This window comes from Varanus komodoensis, unplaced genomic scaffold (assembly GCF_004798865.1).
Source record: "Varanus komodoensis strain SLA01 unplaced genomic scaffold, ASM479886v1 scaffold58, whole genome shotgun sequence".
Classification (NCBI taxonomy): domain Eukaryota; kingdom Metazoa; phylum Chordata; class Lepidosauria; order Squamata; family Varanidae; genus Varanus; species Varanus komodoensis.
The window spans coordinates 2,177,259-2,195,996 of record NW_025336197.1 but is presented as its reverse complement, the minus strand read 5'-3'; the positions used below and the strand labels follow the sequence as shown (position 1 = coordinate 2,195,996).

At 41.1% G+C, this 18,738-nt stretch overlaps 1 protein-coding gene across 1 annotated transcript in view; it reads left to right on the top strand.

Annotated features, from left to right (window-relative positions):
• ZNF385D (zinc finger protein 385D) overlaps positions 1 to 18,738 on the top strand; it is a 178,673-nt gene that overhangs the window by 89,939 nt on the left and 69,996 nt on the right. Inside the window, 1 exon segment of the mRNA XM_044449404.1 lies at positions 4,472 to 4,582. Coding sequence (XP_044305339.1) covers positions 4,472 to 4,582 — 111 coding nt within the window.

Below are 18,738 nucleotides of genomic sequence, written 5' to 3'. Positions count from 1 at the left end.
AGCACCTTGGACTCAGAAGCATATGGGAAGCCAGTGCAAGCAGGCCAGAACTGATGTTACATGCTCAGGCTGCCTGGATCCTGTTCTTAATCTGGCTGCTGCATTTTTCACCAGCTGCAGTCTCTGAACTTTCTTCAAGGACATCCCCATCTAAAGTATATTGCAGTAATTGAGTTTAGAGATTTCCAGAGCATATTTTACTGAAACCAGGTTAACCCTGTCCAGATAGGACTGTAGCTGGGCCACAAGCCAACACTGGTTGAAGGCACCCTGAGCCACAGAAGCCACCTGGACCTCAAGTGACATAGATGGCTCACAGAGCACCCCAAGGTACAAACCTGTTCCTGTCGTAGATGGGGAGTCCAGCCCCATCTAGGACAGGCTGAAGTCCCTCCCTCTGGTCAGCAGAACTCAGCAGCTCAGCTGTCTTTCCTGAATTGAGCTTCAGATTCTTAGCTCTCATCGAGTCCATTGTCACAGCCGGCTTAGCACATCCACAGCTTCACCTGCTGAGTACGAATACAAGAAACAGATCTGCATTTCATCAGTGTACTGATGACAACACACTCAGAAACTCCAGATAACCCTGCTCAGTGTTTTCATATATTACTTAGCTATCATTGATGCATTCAAGTCCTTTACTCCGAGTCTTGAGTCAAGTCTCAAGTCTACTTTCAAGTCCTAGTCAGGTCTCAAGTCATTGCAAGAAATTTTCAAGTCAAGTCTCAAGTTTCTTCTTGAGAAAGCCGCTGGGAAATCCAGGAGGACCAGCAGGGATTATACTTTCCTTACTTCAGCCCTGGCTTAGGCTGTCATTTAGGGCCTCCGAAGTGGTTCCTATGCCAAAACCAGGCCTGAATTCTGACTGAAATGTGTCTAAACAATCAGTCTCATCCCAAGAGACAGCTGGCTATCACCTGCTTGAGAACCTGGCCCAAGAAGGGGATATTTGCCACCAGCCTGATATTATTAAGATCTTTTAGGTCTGGAGAGGGGGTTTCTTCGCCACTGCTTGTTTCAGGTGGTGTGGAATCTTTCCTTTTCATAAAGAGGCACTGAATCAGCTCCCTGGCCCTGCTGGCAGTTTCTTCCCTGTTAGCATTTATTAAGCAAGAGGGGCAAGTATCCAGTATGGAGGTGATTGCATGAAGCACTGTGTCAGAATCCTGGATCTGTACTAACTGTAGCTCATCCACAACAGGTCGGAGATGCTTGTAATCAGCAGGCAGGGCTTGGGGGAACTTTCCAGGGGGACCTGGATCCCCTGCAACTTCTCTCAGCAGAGCCTCAATCCACTTGTGTAAGCCAGTAGAGAAAGGCTGACAAAATGGGAAAGGAGGCTGGTGGAGCTCTTTATTCAGTTCTTATGATCCAAGCAGAGTGTGTGTGTGTTATTCGCAAGTAAGCTTCCCTTTCCTATAAGAAACATTTGGGCAGTTTATCTAATGCTTATTTAGAACTTTATGGATTGGCAGCTATTCCCCAAAGAAAACTCTAGGAAAGAAAGCTATAGCCAAATATAATTCCAGGGCACTCTTTTTTGCTTGTCTGCCCTGACTTCATTAGGAACTGGGATTTATGGAGTTATATTTGGAAAAGTAATTCTGACTTGCTGTATCAAAGAGCAATTGGCAGACTACAGATTTCTGCATCTGAACCAGCTTTCCTTAATCACCTTGGCTTCCATCCAAACCCCACTGCATATAGACCTACATGAACAAATCATAAGGTTCACATTTTAAAAAATACATTTTGTAGGCAGTTAAATCCCAAACTTACAGGAAAATACACTTTTGATTCAATCTAGGCTGTGTGTGTGTGTGTGTGTATGTACATGCATGCATGCATGCATGCATGCTGAGTTGGCTAGCTCAGTGGATCCTTATGGCCGCTAGTCATTGTGGCCATATTCCACTTCTGGTATCAGAGGGAGTATGCCTTGGCATACCAGTGGCTGGGGCTGAGGGCATTGTTGTATTCACATCCCAATATGTAGCTTCCCACAGGCACAAGAGGGAATATTGGTCTGATGATCTGATTCATCATGACTCTTCATATGTTCTTCTGGGATGCAAGATGGCGTCTCCCCGAACCGAAGGCTGAACTCTGATACCTATGACGACTTGGCAGGCACTGGCCACAGTATCAGTCCATTGTAATTAAGGATTAATAGTGTCATAGTGATAGTGCTTGACTCTTGGTTTCCTGGGTTTCCCCTAAATGCAGCCTAACCTGTGCATTTCATACCAAGTCATAGGTTCAGATTTAACAATTTATAGAAGCAGGCTTAGCATTAATTGGTTAGATTAAATTCCCATTTAAGGATGCTTGTAGAATAACCATTTGCTTCAGCACTGACATTAGGCCTGACCTCTTTTGCATCATTGGAGGAATAACTGATTTGTCGGGGGGGGGGGGGTACTTCAGAGAAATTGCCATAGAATGCCGAAGAACCTGGGCCAAGTCACATCAAGCTAATTATACCATTTTTCTTTGGGGAGGGGGTGTTGCAGCTGCTTAGGTGTTGGTCCACCATGTCCCTATTGGAGTATGCATATGCCACTCCTCTAAATCCACTGCATTCTCATTTTTCTTCTGTTGCTCCATTTTTTTCAAGTGCCATTTTCAATTTTACAGAATAAAATAACATTACAGTGCAGCCCTTGGATGGTTAGACTGGCCTAGCACTGATATTCTATCCAGAAGTCTTCTGTGACATGGCCGATTTTTTCCCAGAACTTCCTGCATCTCTGTTACATGATCTGCCTGCAACTTTGTCATTTTCTTCCCTAAACTTGGTTTCCACCACTTGGAAATGGTGGAGATGGAAATAATAGTTGTGCATGGAGGTAGGTAGAGCCAGCTGGGAATAGGCAATGTTTGACTAACACTCTCACATTGCTATTCTGGCCTGTGTCTCTTTTTATAGAAATACGTAGACAAGGAATACGGAAGCAAGTACAGTGGTACCTTAGCTCACTAAGTTAATCTGTTCCACGACTCTTGTTGTGACCCAAATTGGTTGTGGCCCAAGTCAAATTTCCCCATAATGTTCAATGTAAATAAGGTTAATCCATTCTGTAACCATTTTTTTTAATCAGAAAAATGTGAAGCAAAGTGACAAAGAACAACAAAGATTGAGGCCATCTCCCCCTCCCCACCCCGAGCACAAGCACGGCCATCTCTCCACCCCCGCCCCCAGCACACCGGGATGATGGGTGCATGCAGGGATGACAGGCGTGATTGTGGGCACACTGGGGGAGAGAGAGACGGGCGCGAACAGGGCTGGGTGAGGGGTGGAGATGGGTGCGATCATGCTGGCGGGGGGGCAGAGATAGCTGAGATCACAGTTGCATTCCAAGACAGGCGCAATCTTGGCCATCTCCCCCCACCTTGCCCTCAGCACAATCGTGGTCATCTCCCCACCCGCGGGGGTGAAGGGAGATAACTGCGATCGTGCTGGTTATTTATAACAATGTCTTCATCCGCCAGCAAAAATTACATAGTGCTATAGGGCTGACTGTCCCCTGATTTAATTCCACCAGGCCTAAAGCTCAGGAAATTTGAAATGCTAAGCTCTAGTATCTTTAAATTTGCCCTTGGCAATGGAGTCCCCAAAACTAAAAGGATAAAGAGAAGCCAGACTGCATGCCAGTGCATTCATGCACATGAGAGTGCTGTACTTACTTACATTCCTTAAAAACTACATGATTGCTTTAACTGCTGAACATCTTTCTTTTAATTTTTTCATGTAAATGTATCCACTTCCTCCACAGCTGACATTAAACACAGAGGTAAATTCTCTATTTGGAAATGTAAAGCAAGTGAGATCTAAAAGCAGCAGGGCATTCTGCCTCTGACACAATCCTTCTTCCCATTATTTGTTCTTTTCTATTTCTCTGCAGTCTTCTGTCTTAATATCTTGTGTTGTGCACTTATTTCCTCATATTCTTTCCATTTGACACTTGCTGCACGGAAGAAGATGACCCAGGGGCAATAAATGATCCTAGTTCATGTGACACAAAAGCAGCAAACATGCCAATATGTCAGGGAACTGTTTGACGTTACCACCAGAAATAGACCATTCACATCCAGAGTATTACTAATTCTGTTGCTAAAGTTAAAAGTGGTAGAGAGGGGGACACCATGTTGACATGTCAGAATGTTCAACGTTTATTTCTTTGAAATCCAGAAATTTACTATGTTGTGATTTTTCAGAAGTGTGGGCAAAGGGATGGCCTTCAGCACTGTTGATTTTGTTTTCTCCCAATTTTGTAACAATGGCAATAAAAATAGAGACTCTGTCCATCTCATCCCTGCTCCCATACAAATGTGCGCACACACACGCACGCACATCTTACAGTAAAACAATAAATGATTTTGGCAGTGGATGATCATTGAACATTGTTAGCAAACCTGGCACACTTCCAAGAGAACAGAAAAGCTTTTATTTCTCCTCCTTTTGTTGCAGATGGACCCAATTCAAAAAGCCGTAATAAATCATACGTTTGGGGTTCCTCTTCCTCACAGAAGAAAGCAAATCATATCGTGCAACATTTGCCAGTTGAGATTTAATTCAGATGTAAGTAGAGAATTTATATCTTCTTAAAAATATGTGTGCATGAGATAATGTTGGTGCATAAAAAGAGAATGCATATATGGTTTCACATTAGACTTATGGTGAACGAACTATAATGTTTGTGATTACTTAATACCTGCTGACTGATCTTTCTGTTATGAGGTTTTATTTCTGCAGTTTCAATTCCACCTGTCATTTTGCTTGCCCACATGCATACACCTCTTTGTGTGTGCGTGTGTGTGATGGAAGGATAGATACATCATCCCTTCAAGCACTAAAACTCTTCACGCTTCACTCATTTGCAAACCTTGAATGTGGCGGCTTCCACTGTATGGGAACCAGAGGTTTTTACCTATGGTCATTATTCCTTTCCTGAAGGTGACATGGTAGCAGTTTTGTCCTCTGTAACAGTAACATTGTGATCACCATGTGAACTGAATCTGTATTTGTCAAATCAAATAAAAATAGCAGAAGTGCACTTAGTACAGTAATTCCTGACCTGTTAGAATTCAAACATTGCATGTTTGAATGTTTGCCCATGTGAATAAGATGCCCATATAAATTAACACAGAGAAAACAAATAAACCTAGAGTAGAATTTTAGGTCAAAAGTCAATCACTTTCTTGCAGTCTGAAATGATACAATCCTAAACCATGTAGTTGTTTCGTGAGCTTTTATCTGCGACATCGTACGTAAACTTCACATGTGGAGGGGAGAGATGCTAGAAAAAGTGGGTATCAACAAATGGACTTCCTGGTGTACTTTTCCTCACTGTGAGAGAAAGACATGCAGATATCTTAGTTTAGAAAATCAGTTGATTGTGTTATTGCTATTAATTTGCTGTCAGGTGCATTAAATATTCTTAGAAAAAATATTGCTGCTGCTTCTGCCAGCGCTGATATTCCAGGACACAGTTTTCTCCAAGCTTACCAACTGTTCTTTTCAAGGATATTTCAGGATTTTCTTGTTTTCTTGGTTCTCCATGAATACATTGCCCAACCACAGCAAACAGACAGGGGGAGAAAGTATCTGAAAAAGAGCAAATCAATAAACAAAAGAACCCTAAAATGAAGCATACATGCTTGGTCAGGAAAAAACCTGCAGATCACTGTCTGGTCTTGCCCTGTCTGGCCTCTTCCTTCTATTGGCACAGTGTGTCAATGGTGCACAAGAACAGACAGTGGATCTCAGGATTTATGTAGCTGAATAACAGCTTCAATAGGGAAAGGCATTGCAAACATTCTGCCTCCACCTTGCCATGTGCGCCTATAATAAAACTGGGAATAAAACTGCTTATTTGCACGCATAGGCTTGAGGAAAACAAAATGAGCAGGTAGCTATTTTATTGATTTCTGAAGTCACACTAGATTTATCTGCATTATAAGCCTTGCCCACCCCATCTCTTGAATCAAACATTTCTTTAAGTTATTTATTGGAACATTTGTAATATAACAAATGATTTCACCTGATTGCACTGTGAGCCTCGTAAAAAATGAATGGATATGAAAAGTCCCTTTATGAAACAATGGCTTCTCTAGATATAGGTAGAACACTTTTTTACATGCCAGAGATAGGATTTATATGTCAGACAGTAGACAGAAACTCATTTGTCTATGGTACACTTGTGTTTTCAGTATTATCACCCTTCACCTTTTCTGTTCAAGATAAATTAACTTTTGATAGAAATCCCTTTTAGTGGGGAAGCTCTCTTCTAATCAGAAAATCTCAAAATAAAGTTTCCCTGGAAAAGTAAGAAAAGACAACACACTGGTCCGAAACAATTGCTTGTTCTTTCTATAGCAGTTTTCTGTGAATCTTCAAATCGATTGTCTGTCCAGTATTTCTTTTTCTAGTGCAAGGGGTAAGAAGAGTATGTAATTATGTTGCAATCCAGGGCCTGCTGGAAGAAAATAGTTGAGGTGGCCACTGTTTACCAGCTTTAAGCATTACTGTCTTGCCTACCAAGTTTGATCTGCACTTCATCTCTGAACTTAGTACAGGGCTATTTTTGGCAGGAGCTGCTTAATGGTTAAAAAAATTCCTAAGCCATTTTAAGCCTTGCAAAAACTCGGCTATGCAACCGGTCCAGAAAAACACTTAAACTGTCTGTTTCATTTAGACTGTAAGAATCAATCCTATGAGGGAAATAGATCTGAGCCCACATAGGGATGTGGGAATCAGCAGGACTCAAGGTTGCTGAAGATACTTGAATTTCTTGAACTTGTTCCGATTTGAGCCTGCCTGAGATCGCAAACTTTATTTTTCTTTTCACACACATATTTTCCCAAATGGACACATCAGTTGTGTTTCCCTTTGAAATATGCTAATTATTCCATTATTGATTAAAATATATTTGCTCACATTTTCCAAGAAGATGCATATTTTCATATATTTTTTTCAAGCGAATGCATGCTGCTTAACACAATATTTCAGGTCTGCACTGCAAGCACAGATGATATCTGAGTCAGTTTCAGTCTGGAAAGTGTGAACTGCATAAATTCTGATTTTATTTTTTTTAAAGTCTTATCTGGAACAAATTGGTCATGCATCCTTAAGCCCTCAAGAAATCTTTTTGAAGCATTGAGCCATTAGACACAGAGGCCTTCTAGTCTAACATGAGTATAAAAGTAGGTCCTCCTACCACCAGCATCCCAGGAATCATCTAATCCCATCGAGAAACGCATTAAGCCAGAAGCAAAGAACCGGGTGCACTCCAGAAACATGCTTACCAAGCCAGTAGCCTCAAATGACCCAAGTAAAAATGCCAACTCACTAAGTACAAAGAAAGGCTGATGACCTCCATGATCTTGCTGCCTTGAGCCACTTGGTTGAAATGATGGAAGTCACTTGCAGAAGAGAATACCATCTATATGTTTGCAATGTCAGGAATTATCACTCCCTCCAAAAAATGGTCCACATACAACAGAATGTGTGAACTGGTGGTTCTTCTGGATAAGAGATGGTGTTCAACCCATTCAGAATGGGAGTGCATTTCCTTGAAAGTCAAGATTAACAGTCAAAAGACCTGTTAGATCCAGTGCTGGCTTTGGATCATAGAATCATGGAATAGTAGAGTTGGAGGGGTCCAGGAGGCCATCAGGTCCACCCCCCTGCTGTTGCAGGACACTAAATTACACCATCCCACTCAGATGACTGTGCAGGTGCTTTTTGAATGTCTCCAGCAAGGGAAAGCCCACAACTTCCCCAGGTAATAGGTCCCATTGTTCTACAGCGATGTCAGTGAAGAATTTCTTCCTGGTGTCTAGTCTAAATCTGGTTTCTTTTAACTTAAGTCAGTTATTTGGTGTTCTGCACTCTGAAATGAACCAGAAATATCTTGTCCTTCCTCTTTGTGACTTGTCTTTCAGGCACTTGTAGAATGGTATCATATCATCATTCAGTCTTCTCTTCTTGAGGCTGAACATGCTCAGCTCTCGAAATCATTGTCCTCCTCTTTACCCTCTCTGGAGTTTCTGCATCTTTTTAAACTTAAGTGCCCAGAACTGACAATGTGGCCTCATAATGTGAACGATGTGACACAATGTTCCTTGCAGAAGTAGCCTGGTCAGAGTCAGCCTTTGCCTGGTAACACCTGATTTACTTAAAAGACTACAATGAGTTGTACGTGGGTCCCCTTTGAAGACCATTCAGCTCCTACAGACAGTGAAAAAGACAACCACATATTTATTAGGGCTATACTTCTGGGCAGATCTTATCCATTCTTGGATGGTTGCACTGGTTTCCGTTTTGTTTCTAACCACAATTCCAGTTGCCGCTTTTCCTTACAAATCCCTGTGGCAATGGAAAGGCTGCACGGTCCTGCATCACCCTGCCTGAATGTTAGCTTCAGCCTCTAAAGCTGTTTTCCAAGTCTGTCTCTCTTCTGAAGAAAGGCCCAGTAGTAAGTGGGACAGGATCTACACTGCTATCTTGATCCACCTCTGCATTTTATTTCTTTGAAATATTTATATTCCCATCTTTCTTTGAAAGTCCAAAATGGACGGCTCCCTATGAACAATAAAAGATAAAACATATTTTAAGACCCCTGGACAACATAAAAAGACCACCAGTTCCCCCGAGAACATTCACCTGGTGGAGTTTCTGTTTCTGGTGCTAAGTGAAAACATTTTTTACTTGCCTTTTAGGTGTTTTCATGTGCAGGTCTTCTTTTATACTTCCATTTTATTTTCCTCTGCCATGATCTACTTTCATGTCATTTCAGTTTAGATTTTGCCAGCTTCTTTGGGAAGCTGTTAAACATATTCCGGGAACAAATGGAAATAAGCAATACAGCAACATTCACACATAACACATGGCTCAGCTTTACCATTTGAATGGCTTGGGTACTTAATCATTTGTGTAGTTTGTATCTTTAGGTCACATAACCATGGCAGAAGTGTCTACCAAGTCCTTCCTCCACTGGGAGCTCCACCAGCTTCCCCCCACCCACACACACACCATCTCCCCGTTGATCACCTACTTCTCAGGAACCTCAGAAGTTTTGGGGACCTCAGAGAAGGGAGGGTGTGCCTAGCATCTCCCTTCTCTGTTGGAGGGCTTCAGACTGCCCAGTGAAAGGGGCACTTTCCTCTCCTTGCCGGCTCTCTCAGAAGTCTACCTGGTAACCTCCAACTGGGTGGCCGACTGCCTATGCTGTCGTGGAAGAAGGGGAGAAGATGAAAGGTGCTTGAACACTTCACACTGCTAATTCACATGCCTTCTCAGGCAGGGCAGCTTTTCATTTGCTGCTCTGCATGCAGCAAAGGAACCCCGTAAGGTCTGCTGCAGGTTGGAAGCTGAGTCTGCTTTAGCTGGATGTGAACTTTAGCATGCGATCACAATTGCTTGGCAGTTGAACACATGCTCACCATACTTCAAAAGGTAGTCTATAAATGTGGCAAATAAATAATAACCATGCTAATTTGAGAAGCATACTTTTTGACTGTCTGAAGATGTCTGAATATCCTAGCCAAGAATAAAGATTCCCAAGGATAATTTTAAAAACAGGCAGCACGATCCAATGCAATTCAATGAATGCATGACCCCTGGGCATCCCATTATCTCTCAGCATCCCCGGCCTGACAATGAAAGGGCTATAACTAGCAATTACGAATGCAAGTTAAGCATACTAGAGGTTGGGTCCATGTTCCACCTTACTCAAAAGGAAGGGCTCTGCTCACAGAAAGCCCCTGTCTGATTTTTGTGGGGCCCTGTGACTTACCTGATTCAGATGGGGCTCTTGACTCTTGGTGCATCAGTTTTATGGGACTGAAGGGCTTCCATGGAAAGGACATGGTACAGGCAGGTTCACTTTCATCAGCCCTGTAATTGATCTGCTGTAAATCTCGATCTGCTGCTATATCAATAACTAGTTATAGGACAGAGAACTTCCTTTTTTGCTCATGAGCCACATGCCATGTATATATAACCACCTGTTCCGTGTAGGTTTCCACGGTTCCTTTAGCAAGCTTAGTTGTGTGGAGCTGCTTACCTTTCTGCTGGATCAGTGGAAACGGAAGTGAAACGTACATAATGTATTCCCCACTATGGGCCCCTCTAGATGTGTTGGACTACAATTTCCATCACGGAAGGGTAAAGTCTGACAGATACTTTATACCTAGAAATCTTAATCTAGTTCTCATAACTTTCATGTGAAGCGAAATCTCCATCTTTATGCCAAGACATGGATCCACAAGGGCACCTGCAGAGTTACCCCAGGCAAAACCAAAGTAGTCTTAAAGAGCCTTCTTCTATGGGGTATCAGACATGAGAAAAGAATGATTGATAGTGAAAGGGCCCCTGGAAAATTAAGTATGTCCAAATAGCTCAGGAGGTTGAGAAAAGGGTGATCAAAGCTAGCAATTCCATTTTTGAGAATGACAAAGAGCAAAGATGGAGGCTTCCCTTGCTGATGTTCCTAGTGGATTCAGAGGGAGCCAGGGTGGTACCCTTTGCAGGTGAGCCCTTTTCCCATAAGAATATGTCATTTGAAGGCAAAATACAATCTTTCTAAAATGAAAAATAGCTAATATATAACATTTCCAGTTAATATTTTATAATATGACGAATATATCAATCTGTAAAACATGAGTCGCAGTCAAAATGCTCTTTTATCACCTTGCTTTTCTACAAAAGTCTGGTTTGTATTATCAGCTGTACACAAATGAAAATGAAATGAAAACATTGACATATAAAGATTTCACTAGAATTTTGGCATTGATTGCTCTGCAACCCAGAACCCTTAGAGAATGTCATAACATCTTAAGGAAGCCTGATCAATTAGGAGAGAGAAAAAAAGAGGAAGGGACTTGCATTTGTATAGCACATATGACTAATTTAAGAACAACCCAATACATAGTTTCGCAGCTGGATATGTTGTGGCTTCTGTTTTTATAGGCATATGTTGTGCATTTTAATTCCTATATCTTTCCTATGACAAAATTTTAAAAATGTGTATAATAATAGAACTGACATTTTGAAATGGGACGGCCATCATACTAAGCCACAAAAACTATTTACTAATTTAGAACTGAGACAAACAATCTCAAAGGAGAACTTTGGGTTAATTTGTTGTGGTGGGACATTCATAGCAAGAGAGACTAGAGAACCAGGCTCTTGTTTTTCTCCTCCAATTTTTGGGCTTATATTCAAACACACCGGTTGTCCTCCAGTCTCTGTAGGCTGGTGACCCCCAGAATGATATCCGGAAAAGTAGCTGCATTGCATCACAAACAGCAAGGACTATTGTGCACGCTTAAAGGAATGTATCATGGATTCTGTAGTACACTGCAAGCCCACAGGATGCAGAATGTTGTTGCTTTTCACCAAAATGTTATAAGGCACTCTGGGCAAAGAAAAAAAGGAAGCTTCCTTGCCATGTTGAGTCTTGAGATACATGCCCTCCTCCATTCTCAATGGCCTTATTTGGTAGATTCTTGATAGATGATATAATAAGGGAAGAATTTATCCCAGTAATAAAACCGTATCTTACATTTTAATGAGCAGTCCTGCATACAGTTGATAAATCTAATTGAAGTTAATAGGAGTTATGTGTCCTGAATTCAGCATACCCAGTCACGGAGCTAACTGGGAGACTTTGGGCCAGTCACAGATTCTCAGCCCAGTTTACCTCACGGGGTTGTTATTGTGGGAATAAGACTGAAATGAGGAGGAGAATTATTTAAGCTGTCTTGAGTTCCTTGACAGGCAAAAAGGTGTGATACAAACAAACAAACAAACAAATCAGATCTGACTTACACATTATATGGTAATTGCTCTTACAGTTTCCATATTCGGTTTGTGAAGGGAAAATATGCATACTTAGTTTACACACAGTGAAACTCATGGCCTTACACTGGAAAGCCAGGATTGAGCTAGTGAATGTCTGCTGCATTTTTGATGCCTCTCCCTTTTATGCTTTGTCAAGGGCCATTGTACGATAGAGACTTAAGGAATTCTAAACCATGTGGATGATTTTTGTAGCATCGTGCCTGATGCCTATTGGTTGCAAAATGACTTGGTTGCCATTTCCACTGACAACAGTTCATTGATGGGATACTTTGGGGGGCCCAGGGGCCATTTTGCCCCACAGGGGATATGCACCCTGCACTGGTGCTGCAATTGTATGAGGGATAAATTAAAACAAAGTGGTATCTGTTGCTGCTACAGAGGGCCAAAAGAGTTAAAATGGCAAGGGTTCCCCTTACTATAATCTTTCCATTATTGAAACTCTAACCACTGAAGCCTATTGGTGTTGACTGGAAAAGGTGGAGGGCAGGGGTGAGTTTACTGAAATAAGGGCACCTTCAAGATGTACAAGTTGTTAAAATTCTCATGTTCTTAGTTGAGTTGACCTTAACTTATTGGATTTCTTCTACTAATGATGGGTATTTATCTTAATGATTGGTAATACCTCCATAAAATTATTCTGAAACATTAATCTCATTTGCCGACCATCCATTATCATAAATAGTATTCATGAACATGAGTAGCATTTCAGTTTCTAATTGTAAGGGGTAACATTCATAGCAAAGTTCAAAGACATGATTTTCATAAGAATAAATCAGATGTGGGAAGGCAGGAAAGTTTATTTAAACTTAAGAGCATTTGTTATGCTCTATTTACTCTCAGATAATTATTCTTGTAAAATTAGCACAAGTAACATTGTTTATATTAGTTGTCATTTGCCAACTTGACCATGAGTAGTCTTGTGGTATAAGTGCACCTGAGGTGTAGTCGCACAGGAAAAATGCAACGTTTGCCCTCATTAAATGGTATATATGCATCTTGACATATCTTGAAGGAAATGAATAAATAGCAGCTTGCTGAACTTCAAGAAGCCACCACATAAACCTACATTGTGTGGAAATCCATTCAGATGCAGCAGCTCAACATATATGTCCCATAAGTTCTTCCTGTGTTATATGAATCAGATTCTATGGCACTGATTCTGCATAGCTGAGAACATTATTCTGGCAGTAAGCCTAAGTTGATGCTTGCTTTTCTGTTTCACATGTTTTTGTTCACACAGAAATGAAATTCACTGTGAACAACATTCTCCTTGAAATAATGCATGTTATTTTCACTTTCTGATTAGGAAACCAATTTCTGGTTTCCAATTTCTGGTAGGTTATTTCTGGTTTGATCGGAATTGAAAATGAAATACTTTAAGGTCTAAAATTGCCATCAGGGCCTCACATCTCCACTGAATGGAACCTGTAAAGGCAGTTTCCCATGAATTTCCCATGGCTGTCAAAAATGCAGGTTTTCTGCAAGAACAAACATTCAGATATGTTCATCGTATTGACTGGCACTTTTGAATAGTACAGAGACCTTTGAAAGATGTGTTTTAAGTGAAAGGATTCACAAGCCTTGATGTACCAGCTTTCTATAGGTTTAAGTGCGCAGAGGGGCGGAGTTGGGGTGAACCTACAGCTGCATAAATATATATCATTTGTATTGGAGCATGTTATAACTCTAAAATGCCTTCTTATATTCCATATAAAGATGCCTTTGGGGATGTTCTGAGAATAGGATTTATCCTTTCTCCAGCACTGCTTATTTTCTCCGCATCAGTGGTCTTGTCATGATAATCAACTTTTTTGTCCCAACCATCAATCATTCTTGATTACAGCTGGGTTGAAGTTCTGTACTGTTGATCAGCTCATCAGGATGCATAATATTATACCTGGAGACTAGTGAAAATCATCCCTCAGTAGAAACTCACTTCACAGCTTCTGTCAAAAGTTTTTTTTTCTCCTACCTTTTGTTCCCTTTACAGTTGTCACTTCTACCTTTGATTATAGGTCTTGTGAATTCCGAGTACTTGTGCTTAGATGATTTTGAATAATGAAATGTCCTCCTAGTTCGAAAGTTGTTTCATTTCACTGCACAAATATCACAGCAATTATTATTACATGAAGTACAAATTAAAAGATTATATAGTTATTTGCTCAAGGGATAGAGTAAAGCCACTATTTTTAGAACTTATTCAGGGATAACCTTTGATTTAGCTAAGTGAACATGTTATCATTAATGTTGAGTTTAAATGGCTGGGTTAGTGACTGGGAGTTAATTTTTGTATTGTGCATTCCTATGTGTCCGGGAAGAGTTCCTGGGAACCATAGGATACTTCAGGTGTCCGTCTCCATGGTTTGTTTTATGGAAAAGGAGGTTCTTGGAGGAAGTTCTGCCCGGGCAAGATAAATAAAGCTCTTCTGCCAGAGCTGAACTGTCAGTGTTGTGTAGTGGTTAAGAGCTCGGGACTGGGACTCAGGCAGTCTGGGTTCTAGTCCCCACTTAGCCATGGAGCCCACTAGGTAACTTTGGTCCAGTCATAGACTTTCACTCTAACCTACCTCACAGGGCTGTTGTTGTGGGGATAGGATTAAGAGCAACAAAAGGAGTCTTATGCAAGCCACTTTAAGTGGAATGTAAGTATAAACATAAAGTGGAATATAAATATAATAATATAATGGCACTGAGGGAAAATATGACATAGAAGGTACATTGGGGATTCATTGTAGGAAGCTCTTCCCCTACTCCCTGGCTGGGCTTAGTGGAAGGGCCTTTCCACCACGGATACTTCCTTGCCACAAGTCTGCATGATTAAAGCAGTAGTGATTGCATGCTGGTGATAGTTACTTGTTTACACAAGATCCAGATTCCATTGATTTAGTATTACTGTTCACTAGTATTTTGGCAGTAGAAGCACACCTGGAAAATGAATCACTTTTTACAGGTGGCTAGCTCATGCCTACGCAGCTGCATGTGAACCTAAATGTTAGGATTCCTTTCTGTTTTTGCCAGCTCCTGACGTCTCCTGACAGGCTGCCTGCCTGTCACCACAGGCATTGCCAGGACCCTATGGAAGCCTGGCTCTTGGCTAGCCAACATGTGAACAGAAAGTTGTACCAGGGGAACCTTTGGTTTGCCTCCACTCTACAGATTATGTTAAATCCATTCTGCCTGTGTTTGCAGGTGCCTTTTGCTCTGTTGTCCACTCATTGGGTTTTGGCTTTTTAAGGAACATTCAAGAATCTTGTTCCTGTTTGTGCATTTCTGCAAGTGTACCCCACCCACAATAGAACAGAAGAATCTGATCTGCATTTTAATCCAGACTTACTTAAATCCTCTGCAGACTATCCCAACATCCCTTGATCAGCAGGGCTCTTGTTAAGCTCTTCTAGTGTGCCCGAGTGTCCTGATCTACCATTGGCCCATCCATTTACCATGTCTATGATCTGACACTTAGCAATATGGTGACAAAAGGAAAGGAAAGGCTGTGGCGTGAAGCTGCTCAGGCCGTGTCTGGAGATGGTTCTTCCCATGTCTTCTTGCTGTCGACTGCATTACCTCCTTTTCATTCCATTACAATTCATTTCACCAGTTTTCATCCACAAAATGCTGGAGAGTTGACTTACACTGTGCATGCCTGTGAGTTGCACAGTGGTGATCTTTGCATTGTGACCAAATGGTTTTGCCACAGGCAGACCCTCCTCAAATCCACCTTTACAAAAATTGCGAAATCCCATAGCATAATACACATCTAACTATTTGAATTAATACCTTCTAAACTCAGGATAAATGATACTGTAGTTCTGATCCCGTAAGTGTTCATGAGCAATGTTTGACAGACTATATTGCATCTAGTGTGTAGAGATCCTTTCCTAGAAGTTGCACAAGCCAGTGTTGACGTCTTATTGTGGGCTATTCTACAGATGAGTTTTAGCTGATGATGCACAATTCTCTAACCTGCCAGGTAGATCTTAGTTCAGTCAAGTGGTTTAGATTGCAATCCAGGACACACTTACCTAGGAGTAAGTCCTGTTGAATTCAGCAGAGCTTACCTCTGTGTAGACATGCAGAAGCCTGCTCTGCTACTCTATTTACCCTTCAGTTCAACAAAAGAAATACTGAACTGAAAAGAGGAACATACCCAGAGATGAGGATTTATTTATTTGTCTGTACTGCCCAATGGCCAAAGCACTTTGGGGGATCATAGCAATTCACAAAATACAGATAGACTAAAAAACAGGAAACAGAGATCTCCTTCTGTACACTTGACTTGTAGGCTTTGCATAGAATTACGTACTTAGTGTTCCCTCGTGGTCGTAAACTTGATCTCAGCTCAGCTTGTTTTCTGGGCTAGGCTGAATATGGAAAAGAAGTCCATCAAGTGCAAGAGAGACAAATTCTGGCCTGATCTTCACACCCCTAGTTCTTCTATCTGATCGCCATCTCTCAGTAGGGAGATCATTCCATAATAAATCATTCCATACTTGAGAAGGCCCTCTTTCTTCTTCCTTCCTTCCTTCAAGCTGGCATTTGGATGAAGGACTTGGTAGGCATGTCATGAACAGAGTCACCTGGAGCTAGGGGTCAGACTAGATGGCCTTTTGACTCACTCTGTTTCTATGTTTCTGTGATACAGTTCATAGTGTCCAGGTAGATTTGGGTTGGGAGAGGCCTTTCATCAGGTGCTGTGTATGTAGCTATACTGTGTAGCTATAAAGCTATGTAGGGCTTGATAGATTAAAACCAGCACCTTGAATTGAATTTGGAAGCATACAGTCAGCTAGTGTTTGCATATGGTAGGAACTTCTGATCCCAGTCATTAATCCATATATGCCCGACCGCCCCTTGAGATCTGCGGGAGAGGCCCTTCTCCGGGAACCCTCCATGAAAGAAATTAGGAGGGTAGGTACTCGGAGGAGGGCTTTCTCTGCGGTGGCGCCCAATCTATGGAATGCGCTCCCCAGAGAGGTCCGCCTGGCGCCGTCGTTATTTGTTTTTCGGCGCCAGGCGAAGACCTTTTTATTTAAACGTCATTTTAATTGTTAACAACATTTGCTTATTTATCTGGCCAGGGCAACTTCTTTTATATTGACTTCTTTTATATTGTTTATTTATTTTATGTTGTTAATTTTAATTTTATATTGTTATTTTTGTATTTTATTGTATTTTATTGTGTTGTAAGCTGCCCCGAGACTTCGGCAAGGGGCGGCATAGAAATGTTTTAATAAATAAATAAATAAATAATCAATCTGGCTAGGTACCATGTCCTGGAACTGGTCATCCAACTTAAACAGAGTCCTCTGATGCAGTAACCCTTACTGGCATCTCAGACAGTCAGCCTGGGCAAACCCTGTGGTATCCAACATTGCCAAGAGATGCAGGCCTCTGAACAGAATCACACCCTTCCTCTTTCTCTCCTGACACAGGTCATCTCAAGGCGACCAAAGGCGTTTCTGTGACAAAAACTAGCCTGATACCCGACTGCTGTACCCAGTTAATCAGTCTCATGCAAGTGCTAGCTAGTGCTGGCTACCATGGATTTAAAAACCTCCCCTAGGAAAGGAATATTTGTCACCAGCCTATTTTTGCGATACAGAGAGGATTCCTTTAGGAATGGTCTCCATGCCACCTTTTTCCATGCATCATGGGACCTCTCCCTTTTGCAAAGAGGCATTGATTATCACCCGAGCCCACTGGGCTGTTCCTTCCCTGCTAATTTTTACAAACCAAGAGGACAAGGATTCAGTATGTAAGTGGATGATTAAACCTGCCCAAGCCTCTTGTCAATATCTGGAACTTTACTGGCTGAAATTTGTCCAAGAAATCTGAACCAGACTGGGTGCCTTACCTGATTCTATACGTTATATATATTTAAACTATAAGTCTAAATCCTAGAGTTCTGGTATATACAAGAAATTTTATCCTAGAAGTGCCCAGAAATATATTACAACAGGCCTCAGATGGTTCTAAAGTGTCCGTTTGTTTCTCCAGAGATGCTTGGTCCTTTCCTGCTACCCACCCTGAATCTTCACATTTTCTCTTGAATTCTTGAACAGGGTTGTGGTTTTCTGTATATTCAGTACTTCAGTGAAGCATTTGTACATGTTATTTAGCTTATAAATATGATTCTAATAAAAGGCATCTAGAATTAAATAGAACTGAAAAACTAAGTAGAGTATTAAAAAAGCAGAGAAAGAGTTTTCATCAGAGCTCATTTTTTTTTCCTCTAAAAGGTATAATTAGCAAAGCTAGTTTTCCTGCTCCCACAGGCCATATTTTTAGGATAGTGATGAATGGTTTTATTACCTTAAGCAATGCCAACAAACAAAAGGTATTATATTTCCATTATTATTTTTAGTCTGCTTTTTGCCTTTACACTATATTAGAAACCTCCTGGTAAATCTCTTATAATCAGCCACTTATCTATCATTCAATTGATGTTACCATTTTTTATCACTTTATAATTCAACAAAAGCAGCCACTCAATGTAGACTAGAGGTTTCATTGAATTCTAAACTGATTTTTGAAAATGTGAATTGAAAGATCTTAGGAAAAAAAATAATGGCCATTGGTTCTATTTACTTGAATAGATCTTCTCCTTGAACCAGATTTTCAGCATTTCCACAAAACAACCCTTTTTCTTTGTAGCACTGTATGTTGTGGTTGAATCATCAGTATTAAAAGTTTCCAGTCGTCTCTCTTTTCCAAATTGCTGCCAGCACTTAAGCCACTTTACATTACAAAATGAAGGGGCTCTCTCTCACACGCACACACTCACACTTCTAGTGTTGTAGGATATTCGTATCTGTTATCTCTTTTCTAATATAATATGTGATATCTGTTTTCTAATATAATTCTAGTTA